Source organism: Dipodomys merriami, unplaced genomic scaffold (genome assembly GCF_024711535.1).
Source record: "Dipodomys merriami isolate MVZ:Mamm:240054 unplaced genomic scaffold, mDipMer1.0.p SCAF_2, whole genome shotgun sequence".
In the NCBI taxonomy this organism is placed as follows: Eukaryota; Metazoa; Chordata; class Mammalia; order Rodentia; family Heteromyidae; genus Dipodomys; species Dipodomys merriami.
Window position 1 is genome coordinate 72205693 of NW_027203381.1, and position 23706 is coordinate 72229398.

General features: G+C 45.1%; 1 protein-coding gene across 2 annotated transcripts in view; it reads right to left on the reverse strand.

The window, feature by feature from the left end:
• Positions 1-23706, reverse strand: part of Pdia5 (protein disulfide isomerase family A member 5) — an 82591-nt gene that overhangs the window by 48685 nt on the left and 10200 nt on the right. For both annotated transcript variants that reach the window (XM_070030063.1, XM_070030064.1), the window contains exons 2-5: positions 15224-15350; positions 12801-12888; positions 3031-3114; positions 2737-2782 (exon numbers count right to left, since the gene is read on the reverse strand). In XM_070030063.1, the coding sequence (XP_069886164.1) occupies positions 2737-2782; positions 3031-3114; positions 12801-12888; positions 15224-15350 (345 nt within the window). The remainder of the gene's footprint in view (positions 1-2736; positions 2783-3030; positions 3115-12800; positions 12889-15223; positions 15351-23706) is intronic.

Consider the following 23706-nt stretch of genomic DNA (forward strand, 5'->3'; position numbering starts at 1 on the left):
AGGCGTTTTCACTCTTGACATCTCACTGGTCAGCTGATCCATGCCTGCTACGTATCATATTAGTGCTTTAACCCTCCAAGAAGCCTTTCTGGTCAACTGAACCAAGGCTTCTAGTCTTGTCTAAAGTAGTTACTTCCACATTCCTATAGCCACTAAAACTGTCACTCCCATAAGAAGATAATCACATTTGCTTACTACCTGCTAGGCAGTTCATGATAGACACTGATTGTGAGTTAGATCTTAACTATATGGGTTTAGTTGGGCCCAACTGGGGCAGCCTTAGGGCAGGGTATTCACCAAGGTCTTACCCCCTTTCTAGACCAGAGTAATGAAGCTGAAGGTCGTGTTATCTGGCATCAAATCTCCCCTCCTTTGGGGAAGACAGGGAAGAGGAGTAGGCAGGGAAGAGGAGTGTTGTCTCTCCATTCCTCTGCCTGTACCATCTACAACAGACTCTGGGAGTCTGGGAAATCTCAGACACTCACAGGGAATGGATACTTCACTATCTGTATATGCCTTGTTTCTGGGAGGAAGATCTCTATGTAGTTGACTGTCATTGGAATCTACAATAGGTTTAAAACTGCTGATCTAGGGAGAAAAAGGGGTCTGTCCCCACATCCAGTGTGAACTAAACTTCAGAGCTCACACAGCCTCTTTGCTCCCCCCCCACACACACACACAGGATTAAGATGATGTAGATGGGAAAAGGCAAGAAATGGCCTCTTTTAATGTAACAACTTGAATGGTCATTTAACTCAAGCTAAATAACCCAACCAGATGTTGTTCTCTGCAAGTTGGTCTAACTGAATAAGGCCTGAAAACATCTGTGGGAAGCAATGCAATGGAGCCCACCTTCAGCCATCTAGCTAGGTGCTCATAATCCCAGGAAAATAGCCTGACAGCTGCACTTGGCCTATGGGATCTCTATGGCTACAGGCATGGCTCAGAGTTTCAAGTTTGGGAAAAAGTCAGCAGAGAGTCACCTCAATCTAGGCTCCCATGCACATATGAACCTCACGAGGAAGGCACAGACAGACAGGCAAAGGGCTGCTTCCACAGGAAGTTCCTTCTCTGTTTACCAATGGAAAGATGCAAAAAGCCCTCACTTAGCAGGCCCCTAATCTCCTTAGATGCTACAGCAGTCTTACAGTTCCTAATCAACTATGCATAATGACAGCATATGCATAATATTTCCATCCTCTACCTTTTTGCAAACAGCCCAAGAACACTTTGAAAAGAAAGCTAATTAGTAACAGAGGCAGCTTTGATGTTAGCTGTGAAGGTAGAAAAGGAAAAAGCATCAGTCATGATAAATGCTACACCAACTTCCCTGTGCTCTTGAGAAATCCAGAGATTCTGCCCCGGTTGTTCTTGGCCCTGCAGGACTGCCTACTCTGTAAAATTAAAGACTAAAACTCTACAATGCTCAGCCTACTTCTTCAGCTTGTTAACATAGCCATAGTGGGAGTATGCTACTTCCACCCCTGGCAAAGCCAGGACTGTGCTTCCCATACCAGACACTTAGTGGCAAGCTGGGTCTTCTGGGCTCCTTGCTACTTCCCTGGTAGGAGTTCTGAACAGCTGTTACTCTTGCTCCATGATCCTAGGACAGATTCCTCTGAGGTCCTATCTGAACACAAACCAAGACCCAGCCTTTCGTTTTAATCAATGTATACACAATCACACCATGCCACGCACTACATCTTGCTCCTTGGGAACACACGTTCACTCTCACGATGTAGTTAATGCTATAATACAGAATACAAGGGGACAAATAACTATAGTAGGAAGAATTCTCCAAGTATCTAAGTGGGTGTTAAGGCAGAGGGAGATCAGACTAAGCCCTTTTACAGAATGAAAACTGTAGCAACTAAAAAAAAAAATGGAAGTGTTAGTAGGTAAACGAAGTATGAAGGACAGGCAGAGAGAGGGAAGGGGAAATGATAGCTACACAGACAGTGGACATGCAGGAAAGAATGAGAGGAGACATGGAGAAAAAAACGAGTGCAGGGATCAACCTCTGTCTGAGAAGAGGGAAGTTAAAAGAAGCTGAGTTCAACCCAGATTGGGACCAGAAGAAACTGGACCCTGTCAAGGCAGGAAAATGCATCTGGACAGTAGTAGACGACTGGTTTGAGGAAGAGGATGTCAATATGAAATGAAAGCTGAAGGGGTAGGCAACTGCTCTATGATAACCAGGAGGCAACAGGAGATTGTAGGATCTCACTTCTCCTCATTTATACATTTTCACCTACTTCTAGGTTGGAGTATAACAGGTAATACCTCAGTGACAGTCACATTAAAAGGGCTACATATGCCAAAGGCACCAACTTGCCCATGTTCTGGTATCATATACTAAGCTGGGTAGAGAATGTCCCCTTTGTCCTATGGATGGTTACTGTAAATACTACCACAGAAATGGTGGGATAGCTTCAAAGCAATGGCTTTCAAAAGAGACTCAGACCTATGTAGGGAAGGAGCTATGATGTCACCTGACTCCTAGATAACTCCTAGACATTCACTAACTTATCTACTAGGCTGAGCCATCCCCTTGTGTTAACAGTTACAAACTTTTCCAGCTATTCTGCTGGCTTGGGCTTTAGAGATAAGAGTCCTAAGTTCATTTGGGAAAGCCATTGCACAGTCTGCTCTTCTTTTTCTCAGAGACAAATTGCCAGACTTTAGGCATCCATTCACTCCAACAACTCCTGCTGAAAACAAGGAAGGAAAATTTACCTTAAGTGTCAAAGCTCGATTATATTCAGTATGAAATGCACCATCCCTATCAAATAAGAAGAAAAGGGGGTTAACTTTAAGAATGTTTGGAAAAATATACACTTTAGATTTCCTGAAGTATGTTAATAAGACTCAGCTATTGAACAGTTTGGGATTTTTTTAAAGAAATAATTTAGAACAGGAAAAAAATATTCTGCAATAAAGTTAATCTAACTAAAAACTGCTGTTCACTGAGAATACCAATAAAAGCTTTCAGCACTTATTTGAAAATAGGAAATGCCTATGTGTACTTACTGGTAATGGAATAATACAGCCCTCTTGTCCTTTGGGATGAGGTCAACTTTCATCTTCTTGCACAATTTTCTACTCTCTGCATCACTGAAAGACACAAATGTCAGGAAGCATTTATTACCTAATACCCTCATATCAGTATTGATGGTAAAACCTGCTGGTAGGCGAAGAAATAAGCCAGATAATCTGGAATTCTCAGTAACAGGTAAGGACCTTCTGACAACGGGCTCTTACAGAATTAGGGGGAAGAATAACCAGCAGGATAGGAGCTGGTCAAGAGGGACAAGGCAAGCAGACAGCAGAGAATATGGCACTACTCAGACGAAGGAAGTGCCCGGAAGAGATGGAGAGTTCATGATAGTAAGAAAAATCAACTCAAAGCCAGGCACATAGTGCACACCTGCAGTTTTAACACCTCAGGAGACTGAATCAGAAAGATCACTTGAGCCTTGAAGTTTGAAGCTAGTCTGAACACCAAAGTAAGACACCCCAACCCAACAAAAGGAACAAAAAAACCCTACAATACCAGCAGCTCACTAGGAAAGTTTAAAACACACTGCTTCCCTGGGCATCTCAGGCCATTAGTTCAGACTCTGTGAGGGTAGGGCCAAAGCAAATTTTTGCTTTTAAAGTTCTATATGTGCCATCTGCTATAGACTCTATGACCAAGAAAAAAGGAAAATGTTCTGCTAAGCTGAAGAAGTGCTGAAATCTGACTGGATACTGACAAAAGCCAGAAGAAGGAAGGGGAATACTAGGTGTCTGAACTAGAACACCTGTAACTCTGACAAGAAATGCCCATCAGCAGCTGTTTCTAAACTACCAGTGCAGGACCTCATCTAATATTGCTGTCCTTCCTGTTGGACCAATGGATCTTCAGATGTAGTCCCTAAGCTAGGCACTGGTGGCTCATGCCTGTAATCCTAGCTATTAAAGAGGCTGAAATTTGAGGATTGCAGTTCAAACAGCCTGAGCAGGAAAATCCGTGAGACTCTTATCTCCAATTAACCACCAGAAAACTGGAAGTGGCACTGTGGCTCAAGTGGTAGAGTACTCGCCTTGAGCTGAAGAGCTCAGGGACAGCCCCCAGGCCCAGAGTTCAAGCCCCACGACCAACAAGAAAAAAAAAAAAATTTCTCTAGACCAACTTCAAAATGCAAAAACAGCCCCATCCGAGATCTTAATCAAAATCACCCAGGTATTAGAGCAACTGTGTTTTAACATACTTTCCAAGAAATTCTGATGCAGGTTCAGTGTAGGAACTACTGTGTAAGACCACCATGCTTCATGGCTCTTCTTCCCTTCCCCACCCCAGTGTATCAGCTCTTCAGGGGCCTTCCTACTTGCTTTACCACCATCTCTGAACTCTGCTACTCCCTTAGTGGCTAGCCCGCCATCATGTATGTATACAGCCCTGCTTGTCTCTATATCTGAACAGACTCAATATACTATTTTAGCAGTCTGTAATCTGTTAGATACCAGTCACCACCGAATGGCAGTCTTTGGGAAACTGTTCTGCTGGACACAACAGCCACGTGCAGGAAGATCCCTTCCTCTCCCACATATTTATTCTCCTCTCCTTTATCCACAGCCATCAGCTTCACACAGCTGTGCATGAGCCCCAGAACAGATGAACTCATTAAACCACTCAGCTCAATTCTACAAACAATATCATCAATGGACAAGCAAAACTGTAGTTTTAACTAACTTCAAGTATAAACATGCAGTACAAGTCAAGAAGCATGTTTGAAAGAGGAAAGGTGTGTGGGAAGAAGGGGTGTCACTCTGTTATCCTGACTCCACCTCATTCAGGACCATGTGTTTCCTTCCCACGGGTCCTAGCTATCTAGCCACCTCTGTGGCTACTTTAGTTTCCAGCTATCAGCCTATCAGGAGCAGGGACTCAAAAGTACATGACAGCCAGGTACCAGTGGCTCACACCTATAAGATCTGAGGATCACAGTTCAAAGCCAGCCCAGGCAGGAAAGTCTGTGCGACTCTTATCTCCAATTAAACACCAAAAAGCCACAAGCAGAGTTATGACTCAACTAGAGTGCTAGCCTTGAGTACAAAAGTTCAGTGACAGCAAACAAGTCCTGAGTTCAAGCCCTAAGACTTGCATACACACACAAAAAGTACATGATGAATTCAGCTGAAGGAGTGCAGGCTCCTCCCTTGAGTGATAAAGGCATCCAAAGACAGGGAGAGTTCAGAGAGAAGTAGGCTGGAAATGAGGACAGCTAGAGGGGCTGATGGGGCACATCAGACGGCAATACATGGCATCTGGCTGCTAGAAACTTTCTCGTCCTTAAGTCCTCTGATGCCATATATGCCTTAACAATAGCTGTTCCAACTTGGGTTTACCAGGTTCCTCAGAAGCATTGTAGTCCAGGTTGGTTTGAGAACAGAATGAAGTATCCTCTCTCTTCCTAATTCCCTGGGAAAAGAGCACCACTTGGGAAGTTTACAATCATTTGCTTGGCACCTTCTTTGCCAGCCTTTGCTCAGCTGTTTATGTGACCACAACCACCAGCAGTTAACAACAAACAACAGATGCTAGGGTAGGAACCGAACCTCAGTGACAGTGCAGCAGGCTCCATCAGGACCTGAGAGGTTCAAAAGACACAAGGAGGAATGTCAGGGCTTGAAGTCCTGCCCATTCTGCAGGAACCGAGACCAGAGGAAGTTTCTAGGGCTGCAAATTTCAGGTCCTCTGTGGGCCCAGGAGCAATGCTCCTAACCAACCTGGGTGCTGGAGTTGGGCCTACAGACACACCCAAGCTGCTCCTTAATGTGGCTAAGAAATCCAGCCCAGCTTGCAGCCTGTGATCTGTACTCCAGCAGAGTGAATCACCCAGGATTCCTAGTGGCTGACTCTATATGATACTCTTCCTTAGTTTACATGACACTTTCCCTGCCTCCTGTGCATACTCTTTCTGTCTAAGGGATGAGGTAGCAGGTGGCTTCCTTCCTGTCACATCAATCCCAATCTTCCCCACCCTGCTTCCTCTCCATGAACTACTGACATCTGACCACTTTTCCACTAACCATGTTCCCATGAGAAATATTTGCTCCCTGAAGGCAAGAGCTTCCTTTTGCTCAAAGCTGCTTTCTTAGGGCCACAACAGCAGTTGGCAGATAATAGGCATTCAATAACTAACCTAACTGGGCAAATGAGTGGAATGAATGATGCTATCTACAACTGCTGTGATGAGTCCTAGGGTGTATGCTGGCTCCAGGAATCCTGCCAGGTGACAGTTCTTGATGGGGATCTCCCAGCTCTGCTCCTTGCTGAGAATTCTGTCTCTTAGCGTGTCTAAGTGTACACGTGAACATGTACTAATTGTGCAGTACAGACAATAAAAGTCATAAGAGTTCAAGAAGGGGAGAAAATTACCCAAGCCCAGGGGCTTAAAAAGGATCTCGGTTGATAGATTAAGTACAATTAATTGATCCACTGCCTCCCTCCCCCACCCAGCTCATAGCTGGGGAAAAAAAGAGAGACAAAGGCAGAGAACAGGGAAAGGAGGCACTTTATCCCAGCTGTTAAGGTCCCCAAAGCCCTCCCCTGGCCTACAGGAACCTGTCTTCAGGTTAAAGGCCTGGGAGGTCTCAAGGCCACTGACCTGTTATACCTTTTTCTTCCCCACCTGACACAGAGAATAAGGAGGGAAGGATCACAGAGGCCTATATATACCTCATACCCACCTCCCGCCCCAACATCTCAACTGACACATACCCAGGGGGTTTTCATGCATCACTGCTGTGGGGAGCTGGCTGCTAATCTGGAGCAGCTGCTGCAGGTATGAAGTGCTGTGTTGATTAGATAGCGATTCATGTGCTACTGCACATGAATCACTCAAGAGACTGGTGACCTATACTTCTGGGAGTCAAGCCCAAGGACGGCAGGTAGGTTTGAAGAAAGAGAATAGAACAAGATGTTGGGGACTAAGGAGAGGAGGTTTAGGTTTTTCCTAAATTGCAGCTTGACTACCAAACCTTCTCTAGAGAAAGGCTCAACAGCCAGTCGGATGATGTCTCCTAGATCAGGTTCTACTACCAGCCAGCTGTGAATTTTAATGGAACCTTTGGTTTCCTGAATTATAGAAGTTGTTCAGATAAGTGCAAAGAGCTTCTGGTTCCTTGAAAAAGTAGCACTAAACATGCAAGACAAGCTAACACAGAAGATGGCAACTAAGAAAAAATCAGAATCAATGTTACTGCTCTATTGAGTCAGTTAGGTTCTTATGTTCATGGGAAGCTAAGTCAGGCCATCTCCTAGTGTCGTTGCAAAAGGCCAGACTAAAAACCAGCAACCAAGCCTCCATCTGCCTTGGCCATGAACTTTGAGACCTTGACACCCAGGTATCTCAGAGTTGTGGCTCCCCATCAGTGAAAGGAGGGTAAATTTCTTTTTCTGTCTGTTGGGCCTGCTGTGGTAGGATTCTGAGCAGATAAATCTGGGTTCCTTTGAAGGTGGGTAAGGGATAGCACCCTCCTTTCAGAGACAGGAGAAAACAACTGATAAGGAGTGAGCAACAGAAACTAAGAGTACTTTGTACCAAACGATAAGGACAAAGGGAAGAAAGGTAGAGTATGAATCAGAGAATAGTTGGAAATGTCTTGTACAAGCTCAGCCTTAAACCTGGACAGACCTTGGTTCCACAGAGTACTCCCTGAGCAAGAGACTTTACAACAGAAATTCTCCTAAGCCAGGCACTGGTAGCTCACCCCTGTAATCCTAGCTACTCAGGAAGCTGAGATCTGAGGACTGTGGTTCAAAGCCAGCCCTGGCAGGAAAGTACTTGAGATTCTTATCTTCAATAAACCCACCGAGAAAACCGATAGTGGTGCAGTGGCTCAAGTGGTAGAGTGCTAGCTTTGAGCTGAAGAGCTGAGGGGCAGTGTTCAGGCCCAGAGTTCAAGCCCCATGACCAACTAAAAAAAAAGAAAAGAAAAAAGAAAGAAATTCTCAATTGGCTGGTCTCCTTGGTACCCAGTGTAAGAAGGAACATATGGAATGAACTCTTTACTGAAGTCACTGAGTATTGGGAATGAGAGAGAAGAGAGTAACTTCTCTGAAGAAATGTTCATGCCCCCTCTCTACCTGTTCTACTCAGGTGGTGATGTGCCAGCGGGAACATGTCACCACAAATGCCTGACTCAGTGTCAGCGTTAACTATAATCATAAGGTAAAAATGGAACTTCTAGCCTGGTACTGGTATATTACACCTGTAATCCTAGCTAAGATCTGAAAGCTAAGATCTGAGGATCATAGTTCAAAGCCAACCCAAGCAGTAAAGTCTATAAGACTCTTTTCTCCAATTAACCATTCAAAAGTTGAAAATGGAGCTATGGCTTAAATGATAGAGTACTAGCTACGAGCAGATAAAGCTCAGAGGCAGTTCAAGCCCTAGGATTGGCACAAAAAAAAAAGGGACTTCTGGGAGTCTATTTTACACCATGGTAAGTAATGTTTGTCATGCTTATATATAGGGGTAAATGTTAAACTCAAATTATTTTTTGAAGAAAATGTAAGACTTCAAAATATGTTATATCTGTCCCAGCAGGCCCCTAATCTCACATCTTGGGAGTGATCAAGACTCCAGGAAAATCAAATGGATGGGAAGAGAGCAGGTAAGAAAGAAAATGTGGCTATGTAATGATTTGGCACCCCAGGGAAAGAAAGCAACTATGCACTTGACAGGAGTCTGCCCCCAGCAAGGAAGCTTCAGGAATTTGCATGGCAAGTGTGGCATCCTTGGCTGGCTCCAGATAAATTTCCCAGACAGAAGCATTGCCTGACAAGGCTTTACCTCATGAGACTACAGACTCCTACCCTACACAATGCAATTCACAACCTCCACCAGCCAATCAGACCATGGCTGCTGAGGCTGGAGCTAGGAGGTAGAGGGAGTGGAAAGGACTGACAAATCTCTAGACAGAAAACACATAGCCTATCACTGTACAAGTCACAGCCAAGCACTAGGAAGAAAGCCAGCAGAGAGGTCACATGTGTCTACAGGTATGCTTGCAGGAAAAACAAGGTATGTGTCAGGAAACCAAAAAGAAGGATAAGAAATATTCCCAACAGGAAAAATGAAAACAGAGACCTAAAGAATGGGAGCAACAGAAATTCAATTCTCTCTGGGAAGAGGCAACAGAAACAGTGAGGGGAGAGAAATGAGGGAAACAGAAGACAGGACCTTGGGAAGGAAGATAGGAGAGATCCAACAAGAGAAAGACCCATCACTGAAAGGCAAAAGTCCATCATATACTTACATATACACATTATCCAAGCTGGCAGCTTCTGGCATTTTCTAAATCAGGCTTTCTAGGGAAGAGAGCAACTTGGAAGGTTCTACTATACATTTCACAGATAAAATTATAGCCCAGAGAGAGGCAGAGATTTCCTAAAGGCCTCACAGCAATTTGCTATTAATGTGAGCTTCAAATCAGTTCCTTGCCCTTGAGTCCTACAAATTCCACGGCACTTTATGCTTTGTTGATGTTGTTGTTGTTTGTTGTTGTTTTTGAGAAAAGGTCTTGCTATGTGATTCAGACAGCCTGGAACTTTCCATTCTCCTGCCCCAGCCTCCCAGGCTTGGCTGCCATGCCCAGCTCACTCCGTATTTCATAATTAATGGTAGTAAAACACCCAATGGGCTAGGGCTGATTCTCATGCCCAATACTTTTTGTGGGGACATTTCCTTAGAATCAAAGAATTTTCACCCAACAAACATGCCACTTCTCCCTATCTAGCTTCTTACTGAACTAATATGTATAGATGAAAGATGACAACAACAGAAGTACATCTCATATTGTTCTATTCCATTATAGAACCTGTTCCTTACTATAGACCTGGGGTGGGGTGGGGAGGGGAGGTAGAATATGTAGCCTTTCTCACCTTGCAGATGAGGAAACACATTCAGAATAACCAACTTGTCCCAAGTCACAGGGTTAGTAAGTGGAGGGACTGGCTTTTCCAACGAGGCCTCCTCCTAAGTCCTAGGCTGTGTCCATTATTCCACATAGCTGCAAAGATATTCCTAAACCACAGAAGCACCTTCTCTTGTCTAGAGGTTTCCTGTAGCCCTCACCTGCCTTTTAAAAAAACAGGGTGACTTGTTCATTCTGACCTTCCTGGTCACCTCATCCTAAATTATGGTTAACATCTTCACTCTAACCACCAACCTCTTGCTAGTAGGGCAGCAGGCAGAGCTGGAGAGGGTGAGATGGGAACCACAACAGAGCCCACTAGAGGGAACACATACTAGTTGACCATCTGCTACTTAACAGCAGGGCCAAAGAGAGCAGCACTGGCACCATGCCACCTCCTCCCTCCTTTCTCCATGCAGACAGAAGCAGAAAACATTCCCAACACTCCTGCCATCCTGGGAGTGTCCCATTACCACGTTCACAGATGTAAATACAGATGGAACACACATGGGACAATAGCGGGAACTGCCACCTCACGGCTGTCTGGCATTCTTATGGGTTCCCCTGAGGATTTACAGGCTAGATGTCAATGACCAGGAGTAGGAGCAGATGAGTGGAAGGGCCCTCAGGATCTCTTGCTTTAACAATTATTCCTGAGACTCTCCCCTCAGGTTGGCAGCCAGGAACCAAAATACTAGTGCTGACCCTTGAACAGCTTTGGAAGATTCAGTTACACTTGCCCTCTAATTCCAAATTCAGACCCAGATATCCTGGCTTCCGACATAATCCACATTAGCGCCATAATCCACCTGCTTATCTAAAGCACTTTAAAGCTATTTAGCACTTCAGTTTGTACTTCCTCTTATAGTGGTAAATTCAATAGACTGAGAGGCATCTATGTAAAATGGTCCAATCTTTGTATAAGACATCTGTTTGAAGCTCTAACATGTCTTCCACCTAAATTTAATTTCAGCACATCAGATTCACAGGATTTACCCACTAGCATTTTTACTGACTACAGACCTTAGACTCTTGTTAGTCTAAACACTTTGGGGTGTGTGTATGTGCCAGTTCTGGATCTTGAACTCAGGGCCTGGGTGATGTCCCTGATCTTTTTTGCTCAAGGCTAGCACCCTACCACTTGAGCCACAGCTCCACTTCTGGCCTTTTGGTGGTTAACTGCAGTTAAGAGTCTCATGGACTTTCCTACTAGGGCTGGCTTCAAACTACAATACTCAGATCTCAGCCTCCAGAGTAGCTAGGATTATAGGCATAAACCACCAGTACCTCACAAGTCCTAATCTCTAACTTGCTCATCTGTCTTTGCACATGAACCCTTAGCCCCATTTAACTCAGCCATCCTGCTCAGGATATTCTACAGTTTGGGAACAGAGAACCACTTTTGCCCCTTAACGCAGAGTCTGGAAGCCATGCTATGAGGAATTCCTGTGGAGAAAGGCAAGTCACATGACAACCTCAGTTCTTTGTCTCCCTTTGAATTTTACCTCCTTTGCCTGTGACTGTTTATATACAGAACCTCTGTTAACAGCACTCCATGCCTGTTGGCATAAGCCAGCCTGTGTGTCTAGCTCCTCAGTGTACTCTGGGCTCTTTGAGGGAACTGTTACTCATCTGTACATCCTCAAAGCACATATTAAGGGCTTGGTAATAGCTAGCAGATGGACCCTGGCAGAAACGGCAATGAAATCAAAGCTCCTCTGTCCCTTTCTGCCAACCCATGAGTCTCTGAAGAATCCCCAACAATAAGGTACCTCAGCTTGGCAGAACTGTCATTATCTTCTGATATGGAAATTCTAAAGTGCCTAGGCCCCTCTAATAGGCTTTGTTGCTTTGCCAGTTTCACAGTGCATGACTGGTAAAATGTGGGAGACAAAGAGATACCTGGAAGACAGGAGCACTTTTAGCACAACTACCAACTAAAATTAATCAATGGTTAAGATCTTGCCAGTTGCCCAGTGAGGAGTCTTTTCTGTTCAGCCAGTGTCAGCATGAATTTGGAAGTATCAGACAGACAGACAGACAGACAGACAGACAGAGACACACACACACACACACACACACACACACACACACACACACACACAGACACACACACACACATACATACACATACACACACACACACACACACCACTTAGCTTTGTCAAAATATAAAAGAAGCTCCTTTGAATCTCTCTAGTCATGGATAGGACAAGCCTAAAATCATCAACTTATAAATCAGCATGTCCCAAACCTCACTTGTAAAACAGTCACTTGGAACTACAGACTTACATTGGGGTAGGGACCATGAAAGCTCACTCAGCCTGCAGGATAATAACAGGGCTTGAAACCTAGACAAGAGCAGTTACTTCAAAGGTCAACTGATCCTCCAGGCATGTTCCAGCTCAGGAGCCCAGGTACAGTCAGGAGACCAGTTGGTTGCACTATGCTATGGGAGTGGGGATATCATGCACTGGAGGAAAGGGCCAGGGTTCTTTCTGCAGACTAACTACAGGATAACCCTGAAATCCCCTCTGGGCATCAAGCGTTTCCTCTATGTAGGGAGGATTTTCTCTGATACCATGCCTCCTTTTGGGAAGACAAACTAAGGGAACACAAGAGAGTTCTATGGAGAATAAGAAGGAAATGGGCAGGAGCTAGAAAGAAAGGGAAGGAGAGGTACACCTCCCCTCTCCAGGGCAGAGGTGACCCCCAAGATCACCTGGGAGATCTCTCCAAAACATCCTCTCTTCCAGAGAATTAATCACAAGACGATTCTCCAATCAAAAAAGCTCCCCAATCCCAGCTGCTGAGCCTGGGTCCCCAGAACGTACCCACAGTCTACCCAACAGACGGTGCCTTGTCCTTTCACTGCCTGGGCCACAGTGGACAGTAGCCTGAGATGATTTTCAGCGGCTGCTTCTGTAAAAGAACAAAATAATTAAGCATTCATGTCCAAGAGCTCCTGGGCCATGGTCAGGGTGAGTGAATGTAAGAAAGACTCTCTGAGTCTATGTGTCAAGCCTGTGAACCTGTTATGGCAGAGTCTTAGGGACAAGCTTCTGTGGACAGGATTTCAACCTCACTGTCCTGCAATGTTTTCCTGAAAGGCGGCTGTGTTTGACATCTGTATGCTGGAGAGTATGCATCTCTTTCTCCATTTGACCCCAGCAAGCTCATTCAAAAGGCCCGCCAGGCAGATGCTGGTAAGGAGAGCAATCTGCTGCTGCCTCTTCCACCCAACACCATATGATACATCCCAAAGCCAAGCAGAAATGATGTCTGAATTATGTGCCTCCTCAGATCTCCTTTTCCAGGGTGGATAATGGGAGCTGTTTGTGAATACAAAGCATGCTGAGCCTTTCACAAATGTGAACAAAAAGAATCGTTCAAGAAACATGCACTGAGTGGCTCAGAGGAGGCACTCCCAGGAAACCACAGCCAGGGCAACAGGAGGCTGGACCACTGAGGCGGGGAAAGCCATTGTTCTGCCCTGCAGATAGGCTCTGGGGGGAATAAAGGAGAGCAATACAAAGCTCTCCCATCCCAGGCCTGCCTTTCAGCCACAAGAAGCAGGCACTGCTTGGAATGATGGGAGGAGGGGAAGAAAATCAAGTTTCTATAATGCTCAGAAGACCCACAGGAGGACACAAGTCTGGTGCAGCAGGAATGGGCAAGAACAGGAAGTAAAATAACCATCCAGGCCCAGCTTTCATCAGGCCAAAGCAGGAAAGAGCCTAGGGAGCAGGCAGCAAAGGAGTTCCACTCTCAATGATCTGAGACCAGATTGGGCAAGGGGTGAAGAGATCAGACGAGAGATCAGGCCCTGCCTCTACTGCAGGCCCACTGAACCAACCATTCTACTCTAACTTACTCTAAGATTTTCTGTCTCAGTCCCATGCTGGTCCCAAAGTCCTATGGCTATAGAGGTAACTTGTTTCTTCCAAACCCACATTAGAGGACCCAGGAGGCAGAGGCAGCATAGGGGACTGACTTTGCCACCAGGAGCTGGTAGACATTAAATGAATCCATCATTCCCCCCCCCAGCTTCCCATGTCCTCATTTGTAAACTGGTTTCTGTCTGACAGCCTGTGCGCCTCCCTTGTGGCAGAGGAGCAAATGAGATGTTCATTAAAGCACCCTAGCATGAGCCTGCCCAGAGAGGAACAAACAATCCAGATCATCCATGGGATGAACCATGCCTATTAAGGACCCTGAACGCAAGAAAAAGAATCCCCCTTGCCTCAGTTCTCCTCAGCTCTGACAACAGTGAAATGCTAGTCATATGCTGGACTCCTAACAACAAACTCAGGAGTGCGTGTGCCCAATCCTCAGAAGAAGACACAGCAGTAAGTAGCAGCAAGGACAGCCATGTGCCAGGAATGCTCAGAAGGTGCAGGTTTCAGGAAGGACACATGTCCAAACCATCCATCAACTCCAAGTGCCAATGAATGTCAGGGATGAGCTGCCCGGTAAACCTGGCCTGAGAACTAGTCCAGCTACTGGCTGCTGCTTCTCTAGGGGCACAGGAAACTTGGCATCCTTTGGAGCAGCGAAAACACTTAACTCTACTGGAATAACACCAACAGAGGCAGCCATTCATCCTTCCCCAAAGTTGCTGCCACGAGCCAAGCAACCCTCTCTCGATCCCCCATGCCCTCGGCAGTCTCAAGGTCAGAGGACATAGGCTGCTATTCCTACCCAAATTAAGCTTCTGTGCTTGAGCCTAGGACTCACTCCAAAGTCAGTCTTGCATCTGACCCAAAGCAGGACAGATGGGAGCTAAGCAGGGCCAGCGCTGCCTGGCCTGGGTGAGTGCCCCTAAGCCTGGGACCAATTCAGCTGGCAATAGGCCAGCCTGAGCAGTTAATCAGCTGCTCCAGTGAAGCAAACCCTGGCAGAGCTTATCCTAAGCCTATGCAGGAAGCTGGGTGTCCAAGTCGCTGATCACTGTGTCTTCCCACACATCTTTTCCCTCCTGAGGTAGTAAAGGGTTCAAGAATACATTTCCCAAGAAATACTCACAATAAGGAACTGAAATGGCCCTCAGGATGCTAAAGGGCTGAACTCCTACATAACTCAGCCTCCATCTTCTGAAAAAAAGAGGACAGTTCTAACACTTTGGACTTTCTCTGATGGGTTTCAGTCCTAATGTCTCACCTAATGCCTCTCCTTACCTCCCCCCACCCCATCCCACCTTATTTGATAGGTGGCTCCATCTTGATAGGTGGCTCCAAGGCCAGGAAGGAACACTTACCAGATCTGGAGTAAAGCACCAGTACGTTATTCCGGGTTCTGAGAAGTTTTTTCAAGTCCTTGGGGTCGGAGACTCTCTCAATGAGTGAGGAGACCTTGGCAGAGTACAGCCAAGTTGGCAGGACCACCTGAGAACCAAGCAATCAGAAACTATGAGTCCAGCTCCTGGCCTACCCATGGTACTCACCAGAAGTGCTGCCTAGAGCACATTTTACTTCTCACCAGTCCTCAGGATACCACTATATCTGTATCTGCAAGGACATCCTCCAGCCCTTTCACGTCATCATCCTCTCCTCCAGGTACTTCGTCAAAGCTTGTGGTCTATAAACACACTTGCTACACCCATCAGTTTATAGAGTTCCTTGGAGTTCAAGCTCTGCATTTTACACATCACCCCAAAAGACACACATTGGAGCAGTAAGAAAACTCCATCCTACCTTGAAGTACCAAAGCCAAAACCCCACAGGAAGCAGGGGTTCAGGATGAGAATGGACCAGCAAAGTTAGAAGGTCAGTTAAACAGGTAATTAAGTAGAATCTGGATCCTCCTGGCTTTCTTCCTACAGAATCAGCCAATCCTTCAGATTACCTAATCAAGGACTACCTGAGATTAAACAAGCTACTTTCCAGCCAGCCACCTAAACCTCTGGTCCAGTGTTTACCATGACACTTAAGCTCTATCGGAAATACAATGAGCAAATTGACTTTGCATGAAATCCATCACTGGGCACAAAGCTGAGGCTGGCACTGAGCCCTCCTTATAGCTGACCTGTTTCCTCCTTATTTTACCTGACCTCCAGCCCCACCCCAAAATAGGAGTTGTGAAGGGCAAGGGATCTGAAAACTCTCAGGAAATGTCTGTCCAACTTGATAAATGACAAATCACACCCCCTAAAGGTCATTCATAGAGGACGCATTACAAAGTGAGTCCTTGGCAACTCTCATGCATGCAAGGAGACCATGGCACAGTGAGTCAGGCCGGCACGGAGCTGGTTGGAGAAAGCAGGTGGGGCATAACTGGGGGTATTGATAACCTGGCTAAGGAGCTAGCCCAGACAGGAGGCAAGTGGGCACATGGCTGACCGATTAGCAGGGTAGTACAACCTCAGATGGGGGCAACAGAGGGGCAGGAGATAGTGAACAAAGGCTGTCTAAGAGTCTCCAGGGGAAAAACAACCAATTCAATGACTATTCACAGGCAGGAAAAGTCTAAACTGACTCCAGGGATGCTCAGAGATGGGGAAGACCAGTGAAGGAGGTCCTTCCATAGGGCTGAGGAAGACAATGACAGACTCAAGCTGCAGATACATAAGCAAGAGGCACTCATGAACACATCCTGTGGCTAGAAAGTAAGCCACAATTTAAGTGACATCTCTATGAGACAGAACCTAAGAAAGGAAACAGGGAACACCCTAATCCAGGAGGAAGGAAAGAGTAGGGAAGGTGCTGTGGGCACTGCTCAGGGAGGAGACACAAGGAAGGACAAGCCAGGATGGGAGTTCTGGGGACACATGGGGACATTTCAGTGGAGTGGGCAGACTCGAAGCCAGGCTGCCTATCGATCCCATCTAGCATAGGAGCTGAGTGACAATGAAGTCAGGAGAAGGGTGGTAGACATAAAAGATATGGGATTTGCTTGGAAAGGCAAAATTTGAAGGTCCGGGAGAAAGAGAGGAAAAACAAAGATGTCCAGATCCAAGGGGAATTCAGGAGATGACCGACAAGGCTGCTCGTCTTCAAAGGAGAGAAGGATGAAAGACTGTGTCTGCCCCAGACAGACTTTGCCCCAGCCAGTAACAACAGAGGCAGCCAAAAAGGCAGCCCTTCCTCCCTCTCCTAAAGCCCAAGGCAACCCTGCAGCCACTTAACATTCTGCTTCCCACTCACTCGTATCTGTTAACCTTTTTGCGTGTATGTCTTCCTTCCCTTTAGATGCAGTTCCAGTGAGCTTGGATCACATTGCCCAGAACCTTCCTGCAGACTCTGTAAGTCACAACCCACAAATCTTGCTAACAACAATAACCAAGGCCACAATAACAGTTAATGATGCAGACTACCAGGTCCTTTGTTGCACCCAGGCAGGGAGGGGGCAGTATGGGAGCAGTGCTTTCCACACCAACATGGTATTGTTCAAGCACTTGGTATGCTCTTTGCTTGGAAGTCAATGCTATAGAGGTCAGGGGGAGAAATAGATGCCCAAGCTCATTGTCTCCACTCACTGCCTTTTTCCCACTTGCCAGCACTCTGCTTTACCAGCACTGACCTCAGGCTGAACTGCCTGCGCTCCTCTGGCAGTATCGAAAACATTTTCGTGGTACAGCCCTACCTGTCTCAGAAAAGCAGCAGCCCACTCCAGCAGAACACCAGCTTCCCAACTCCTAGCCCAGTGGCAGTTCCTTTCCACCACCCACCAACCCTTGGTCAGACTGGAAGGATCTCTTGAGAGTCCTGCAACACCCAGAGTTCTTGCCCCACCTAGCATAGCTGGGCAACAAAGGAGAAGACTGAGCTACTTCCTTATCTACACTGTTTCCCACTACTCAGTTTCAGGTTTCTGGGCTTTCCCTGCTATCCCTTCTCCCTTCTCCTTCTCCATATTCCAGACACTGCAAAAAGAGCACTGACTTTGGAGTCAGACAGATGCAATGCTATCATTTACAGCCAGATGATCTCAGCCTGGATACTAGACCTCTGAGTTCCATCTTCCCACTTGGAAGGGGAGAGGGCAACACAGAGGCCAATTTGGCAGGCTGGCTCGGGGTTACACAAGGGAAGAAGGACATAAAGAACCTAACAATGCTTGGCACACAGAGGCATGTAATGATGGTTAATTACCTTTATTGGTATATTAGTGAGCAAGAACAACAACATAACAGGGACTGCCTCTTCCTCTCCAGGGCCCTGCCTGTGATTAAATGAAGTAGCAGGTCCAGACAGGAAGGTAAGCACACGTACACACAGTCAGAAAACTTGGCATTGTCAGCCAGCTGTACAGCGACCCAGACCAAGAGGTCACACGGCACACATAGAACACACTTTCCAGGTTTTGTGTACTGGGCCCCATTTACCCCTCACAGTGATCCTCGGGCAGTTCTTGCCTCCTCTACAGATGAGGTTAAGTGACCAAAGTCACACAGTAGGTCAGCAGCAGGATCAGAACAAGAACATGACCTTGACTCCTGGCCAGAGGTTCCTCTCTGAACCTTACTGGATTCCTGAGCAGTCAGCAAGCCACGCAAAAAAAAAAAAAAAAAAGAAGAAAAGAAAAGAAAAAAAGAAAGAAAGGAGCTGTACTTGCCAGCAAGAGGAGCAGCTCACACCTCTCAGAATCATGGACCAGGAGGTCCTGGAGGAATTTACTTTAACTCTCTGCATTCTGCAAGCCCAGAAGATCCTGGGGTTGGCTAAGATATTTAGGATAAAGATATGGAGTTCCTTCCCCAAATCTGTTCCTATTAGAGACTGTGTGCTGGGTGGGTATACACTCCTTCCTCTACACCTCTTCCTGGTAGGCACCTACTCTCCACCTGCTCACAGCACACATAAACACCCCTACTGTCGCTGAATCAGTCTGCCACCATCCACCACCACCACCAGACAGAAGAGCCACACCACTGGAGAATAATCGAGGAGCACAGTCCTCTCTATGTTACACCCTCCCCTTAAAAAGGCTCCATCTTGAGGGGTGTGCCAGCACCCTCCTGCTCCTTTGCTGTTGAGGGACAGCGCCGTCTGTCATTCTACATTCACTGTCTGCTGCAGATCCTGAAGCCAGAGATATTTAATTATGTAAAAGCAGCTTGCCAATGAAGAAAGATTTGGGGACAGAAAATTAACATTTAGGAGGAAGGATGGAGGCGGGACTTGACCTTTTTGCTCTGTCACCTGAGTAAAGAATTTCTTTATTGGGAGCTGTGAAGAAACCAGTTTAATTTAGTTTAACTCACATTTTGCTCAAAATAGCTCTGAAATGTCTGATCTGTAAGTTTAGACACTGAAGAAGCTGGAGGCAAAGGAAGTAGGAGAGGAGGTTAAAAATGGACAAGGGTCTGAATCCAAGGTCAGAGATAAAGTTGGCTGAGAATGCAGAGCTGAAGATTTGGGAAAGAAGGCACCATACTTACAGCCAGAAACCTAAGTTTGGTGCTGACCTTAATGGCTACTGGCTTATGACCTTGAACAAGTTATCTCTCCTCCTAGTCTCAGTTTCCTCTTCCAGAAAATGGAAGGTTTAAAAGTGATTTCCTAAGTCCTTTCTAATTACAGCATTAAGTAAACTGTTGGAAGCTACCTAGTTTCTCAGGCCATTCACAGTGAGAGCCCCATTGTCCATGTGGCTACATCCCAAGCACAAGATTTAGGAGGCCACGTCTAGGAACTGTCTCTACTAGACATCTGATAGGACTCTTTAGTCTCTTCCTGTCAGCTGCAATTTAGACAAGATGGCAGCAACTCAAGCAGCCAACTTGAAACAATGAGAAGAAAGGACTTGCTGAACATACATTATTAACAAGAAGATGTGAGGGTCCCAGCCCACAAAATTGTGGTGAACCTGGAATATCCCTCTCTCACTTGAACACGAATAATGTTTGTGACTTCTCTAATGCAAAATCATTCTGAGTCTTCTGCAACACACACAAATAGAGTTGAGTATGTAGTTTAACTAGAAAGGAATACAAATCTCCGTTTCTATGGAGTTATTGCAAAGTGCCTTAGACAGATTGTGAAGTGATTGCTTTACCCTTGTTCTTACTGATGGTATATGCTTGTTCTTATCTGGTATTCTGGTCACTTGGTGATAGCTACCCACACATCAGGAGAATCAGCTGGAAACTTGGCAAGTTCCCTACCTAGCCCTTTTGTAGTCTAGAGATTCTGCTGGAAATCAAGAAGCCAGGACATCTCCTTCAGTTCCTAGGTTTGAGTTGGGCTAATTGGTTTCCCTACACAGAAATCCTCAACATTCCTCATGTGCCATCTTGAGCCTCCACAGCCAAGGACTCAAAATCTCCTCAAAATGCTCAACCCAGCTGGCCCCAGAAAGCTGAGAACTTAATAACTGCAATGCTACCATGTTCTGTGCCTTACTAGATTCCTCCTGGACAGCTCCAGGAGCTTTGAGAGGAGCAAGCTTCAAGCTCCCTTCCCATGCCATGTGTCTGCCAATTGTACTCTAAAGATGATAAATACCTCCCTTACGCCTCTCTAGGTGAACTCACCCATTTGATCTCAAGTCCTTCCCCATTTTGAAGGATCCTCCCTGGTCACAACCACCTCTACCAGGTTAGATCTCTTCCAATGTTGGAGACCAGCACTATCACTTGAAGAGTAATATGCTACATTGCACTGTGGTTTATTTTTAGAATAAAGACCTGTAGTTCCATAATTATAAATATAGGAAATTAATCTCAACACTAAAATCCTCACTGGTAGATGGTAGCTTAAAAAAAAAAAAAGGTTGAAGACCAAGTACAGAAGGCTCATGCCTATAATCCCAGCTACTCAGAAAGCTGAGATCTGAGAATCATTATTCAAAGCTAGCCAGGCAGTAAAGTCCACGAGACTCTTATCTCCAATTAACAACTCAAAAGCAAGAAGGGGAGGTGTGGCTCAAACAAACAGCACTAGCCCTGAGCAGATAAATCTCAGGAACAGTGCCCAGAGACTTCAGTGGCCCAGGACTTGCAAGCAGGTACACACATATGCACACACGCGGGCACATGCACACGCGTGGGCACACACACACACACACACACACACACAAGAAAAAGAAGCACCATTAGTGAATCTTAAAATATGGAGCCCAGTTGTCATACTGCTAGCAGAAAGCTAAACCATACAACTCTTTCAAAAGCTACTTGTAATTATCAGGCATCTTGAAAAGATTTGTCCTTTTTGATTTAGTAATTCCACGTCTGAGAATGTTATGAGAAAATCAAAACAGGGTCTATCTCAAATATGATTCCCATGATCTTTTCCCTGTAAACAGTCTAAATGTCCAACAGCTGGGGATGGTTACACAAGTTGGAGCAAATGCTCAAAGAAGAATACAGCCAGTATAGATGAACTTAAAGACAGTATAGTGCAAAAGTATTTGTCATCATGTTAAGTTTAAGAAAAGTTCATAATATACATAGTATGATCACAACTATGAAAACAAAATTACTCAGAAAAGGACTAGATGGCAAAAAAATGCACAAGGGTAATATTTTATCCTTGTTAATAGTTACTCTTACCTTACAGTTTCAAAGTTATCTTCTCACCAGAAAACACAATTTACAGTATGTCCCTCCCCCTGCCCACTTTACTAAGGGACCAACATTAATATCACCAGTCATGGGTCAAATTGACATCATGTAGCTCCTGATACAATGAGTGAATGAGACATTATCAAAAACCTAATTATGGGAAACTCTTCAAAAATGTCAAGGTCACTGAAGACAGAGGATTCATTCCAGTGTAAAGGAAAATAAAGGATAATTAAATGCAATGTGGGGTTCTATATTAGATCCTGACCAAGTTGTCCCTTCCATATCTTTAGATTCAGTGAATGTCAGATCAAAAATATTCAAAAATACTGTTATCTGTACTGACATTCACACTTATTTTTCTTGTCATTATTTGCTAGACAATTATAACTGCATTGAGCTAGATGTCAAAGGTTAGAGGTTATTTAAAGTATGTGGGAGAATATGTGCAGATTACATGCAAACACACCATTTTCATAAGGCATTCATGTTGTTGTGGCCATAGGTAAGGGTAGGTCTGAAACCAATCCCCAGTAGATACTGAGGGACACTTGTTCTACCTTCCTGACTTCAATCATTGTATCTAATTATTTTGGCAAGTATAAGAAGCAAGTGTTGTTACTATACCTAATTTAAAAGGAAACAGAAACTGAGAATTAAGAAATTCACTGTATTATATAGCTTTCACTCACCCAACAAAATGCCCAAGAAAAATGATTTATAAAGAGAAAAAGGTTATTTTGGTTCAGTTCTGCAGGGTCCAGCCATGACTGGGTTAACACTGCTTTTAGTAGCTTCCTAGAATGCCAGGAAGCAATGGTGGGAAGCTCAGAGCAGGGCACAGTGCTCACACTACATGGCCAGAAAGCAAGAGGAAGAGGAAAGGGGCTGAGGTCCCACAATCCCATTCAAGTACAACCCCCAAGAACCTAGGAATCTTTCAAAAGGTCTCAGCTCCTTAAAGGTCCTACCACCTCCTAATAGGGGACCAAGCCTTTAACATATAAGCCTTTGGGAGGGTAACACAACATAAAACTACAATACTTGCTCAAGGCTACCCAAATTCAGACTCTAATCTGACAAACAATACACAAACATGAAAAAGGCAGATCCCCACAGCTGCACATACCTGATGGCTCACGACATAAATTCAAGGCTAGCTGGATTTCTGGCACATGCCCAGCATCCCTAATCTGAATATCTAAATCCAAAATACTCTACAACCAAAACAATTTTCTTCTTTGAGACAGGGTCTCACTATATAGCTTTGGTTAGCATGGAACTCAAGATCTTCTTGCCTCAGCCTCCTGAGTGCTTGGATTACAGGCCTGAACCACCATACTCAGCTCCAAATCTGAAACTTTTTGAGTTTTACATGAAAAGTAGAAGGTTCCACACTTGATACCATGTGATGCACCACAGTCTAAACACAGGCACATTAAAAGCACTACATAAAATCACCTTCTTGCTGAACTCATGTCTATAGTCCTTGCTGGTAACTCATGTCTGGAATCCTTGCTACTCAAGAGGCTGAGAGCTGAAGATCATGGTTTGAAGGCAGCCCAAACTAAAATGTCCAAGAGACACATCTCCAATTAACCAGCAAAAAGCCAGAAGTAAGCTATGGCTCAAGTGGTAGAACACTGGCCTTGAGTAAAAAAAGCTAAGTGATAATGAGTTCAAGCCCCAATATTGTCAAAAAAAATTACCTCCAGGCTATGTATATAAGCTGTATTTGAAAGATAAATGAATTTTGTGTTTAGACTTGGGTCTTATCCCAATGACGTTTTATAGTACATGTAAATATTCCCCCAAAATATCAGAAATCTCAAATATTTCTGGTCCCAAACAATTGGGTAAAGGTCCTCCATCTGTATTTTGCTTCCTTTAAAGAACCAAATCACCTGTTTGGGGCTACACAATATAGTTCCTCACCCCTCTTCGCTCCCATGTTCACCACAGCATAAACATGGCTGTAACAGGGACATAAACATGTCAACAGGGACAAGGTAGTGGGCAGGACAATTGATCCAAGAGCCTCTAAAACAAGGTTTTCTTATCCTGAAATTGCAACCGCAGTGCATTTAACCAAGACCTAAGTCCCTGAGGCTATTAATGTTTTGGAAACCGTCTTCTAGAGCCAGAAGGACTTGGGCGGCTGCCAGCCTGGCGGTGCCAGGTCTGTTAATGAGGAGAAACTGGTAGAGGGAACACTGAATCAGAGAGCAAAGAAGGGG